Source organism: Octopus bimaculoides, chromosome 13 (assembly GCF_001194135.2).
Source record: "Octopus bimaculoides isolate UCB-OBI-ISO-001 chromosome 13, ASM119413v2, whole genome shotgun sequence".
NCBI classification, from domain to species: domain Eukaryota; kingdom Metazoa; phylum Mollusca; class Cephalopoda; order Octopoda; family Octopodidae; genus Octopus; species Octopus bimaculoides.
In genome coordinates, this window is record NC_068993.1 from 6,522,203 (window position 1) to 6,524,543 (window position 2,341).

Here is a 2,341-nt window from a genome sequence, read left to right on the forward strand (position 1 = left end):
CATAGCCATGTGTTGAGAGAAATTCTTTCGGGTTTGAATAATTCACTTTTGGAAATATGGGTGTTTTGCTCAACATCCTTAAACAAACCTTTTTCTGGGACCTTTTGAGCGGGATGGGCTACTCGACCTGAAGAAAATTCTAACTGGGCTCCACCTGCGAGGTCATGCGCTGTTTATCTTGATATGAGATCACCATGTCGCGCACATATGGTTGTGATGCATGTGCCTGGTGCACCCTTATCAGACGGGTAGTCATGATGGGTATAATGGGCTTTGTATATTTTACCCCAGTGTCACTTTGATGGCATGCACTGCTCTCTCACTCAATAATAATAATAATGCCCTGATGCAGTACCAAGCAATGGTTCTCATGGCTTCTGATTTTAACTGATTGGAGGTGCTATCCTGTACATTGTTTTGTCTTGATATAAAAGATGGGCTACAGCAAATATTCTGCTCAATACCACAGATTTGCTTGTCAGTTGTTTGACCATAACCAGTTGAGCATGTCCCTTAGAGGCTGACGATATGTGCATCTCTGATCTCTCTCTTTGTTCTTTGCCTATTGCTTTCTATCTCTCCTTCCTTCTTTCTTTCCTTCATTCTCTCTCCTCTCTCACTCTCTCCCTCTCTCCCCACCCTCTACTTCTCACCCTTTCTCCCTCCCTCTTACACGCATATACTTTTCAATTTTTTGTTCTCTCTCTCTCTCTCTCTTTCATTTCAGTGTAGCTGGATCTTATCTTTTAAGTGCTATCACAAAGACAAACGGCACATGGAATATTTCAGGCATAGACATTTTTGTCACAGGGAGTAAGTATATTCAAACACGAAGTGATTTGACTGTTCTTTCTAGCAGATCATGTATACGTATGCCCACTCATTTTAAATACAGCGGTATTTGGTGTTATTTTTTGAGTAAGGTTTGTGTATAAATTTCTGTTTTGTTTTTTGAAGTTTATTGCAGTTACCATTTTCTAGTTTCTTATCACAAATATAAAGTGAAAATATTAAACTGATGACCTTATGGTTGTGAACTGAGTGCTCTAACCATTATTTTCTACAATAGGCACAAGGGCCGAAATTCTGGAGGAGGGAACCAGTCGATTAGATCGACCTAGTACGCAACTGGTACTTAACTTATCGACCCCAAAAGGATGAAAGGCAAAGTCGACCTCGATGCCACACATCTAAGGGGACTAAGAAAGATGGAAGAATATCAGAAACCTTAGTACCAAAATACCATTCTTGGTTTTGTTACTTTATATTCCAATTTCAAATCCAGTCTGATCCAGTTATGTTTTTAATGTTTTGGGCGTTACCAAACATTTTTTAATATACTAGCAGAAGTTTCAGCAAGTTTTGGCAAACGTAGTTTTGTTGGTTTCAATTTGAGTTCAAATCTAGTCAGAGTTGATTTTGTTTTTAATGTTGTTGAGGTTAATAAAAAAAAAAATCTAGGTAAGAACAGGTGAAGAATCGAATGAATGACATTGTGCCAATGTTAGAAAATCATTGATAAAACTGGAGAGGGAGCAGTGAAGGAGGGGAAAAGAGAGAGGGGAGAGAGGGTGATACAGATGGGAAGAAAGAGAGGAATAAAGAAAAGAGTATGTGAAGAAAGACAGGGAGAGTATGATGGGGGCGGGGTGAGAAAAGAAATATAAAGAGAGCTACAAAGAGAAGAAAAAATGACTGATGGAATCAGATAAAGACAGAAAGACAGTTAGGCATAGACAAAGATTGGTAGAGACAGACAAAGAGAGACAAAATTAGACAAAGATAGACAAAGACAGGCAGAGACTGAAAGAGAGAGATATTGACAGCGACAAATAGAGACAGACCAAACAAGTAGAAAAAGGAACAGACATAGATAGACAGCCTGACAAAAAGTAAACGAAACTGTATTTCTGAAATGTTCTTGATCATATTGTTCTTTGTAACAGATGGAAGCCAGCTTGTGTATGATGGAACGAATTTGAAAGCTCAAGACTCTCCAACAATTCCAGATGTACTGTGTCAGATGAATGGTAAGCAACAAATTCATTTTAAGTCCTTGGTTAAATTGTCTGTGATTTGATTCTTCAGCTACGAAATGCAACAGGTGTCACTACTGAAATTGATAAATACCATTTCTGATTGCATCACCATCACACTTGGCTCACAAAAAAAAAAAGAAAGAACAAGAAATTTAGCTGTGTGTGTGTGTGTGTGTGTGTGTGTATAGGCACAGGAGTGGCTGTGTGGTAAGTAACTTGCTTACCAACCACATGGTTCCGGGTTCAGTCCCACTGCATGGCACCTTAGACAAGTGTCTTCTACTATAGCCTCAGGCCGCCCA

The 2,341-nt window shown here is 39.1% G+C and overlaps 1 protein-coding gene across 1 annotated transcript in view; it reads left to right on the top strand.

The window, feature by feature from the left end:
• LOC106869272 (uncharacterized) overlaps nt 1–2,341 on the top strand; it is a 66,507-nt gene that overhangs the window by 23,130 nt on the left and 41,036 nt on the right. Inside the window, exons 5-6 of the mRNA XM_014914944.2 lie at nt 728–813; nt 1,947–2,030. Of these exons, the coding sequence (XP_014770430.1) occupies nt 728–813; nt 1,947–2,030 (170 nt within the window). The remainder of the gene's footprint in view (nt 1–727; nt 814–1,946; nt 2,031–2,341) is intronic.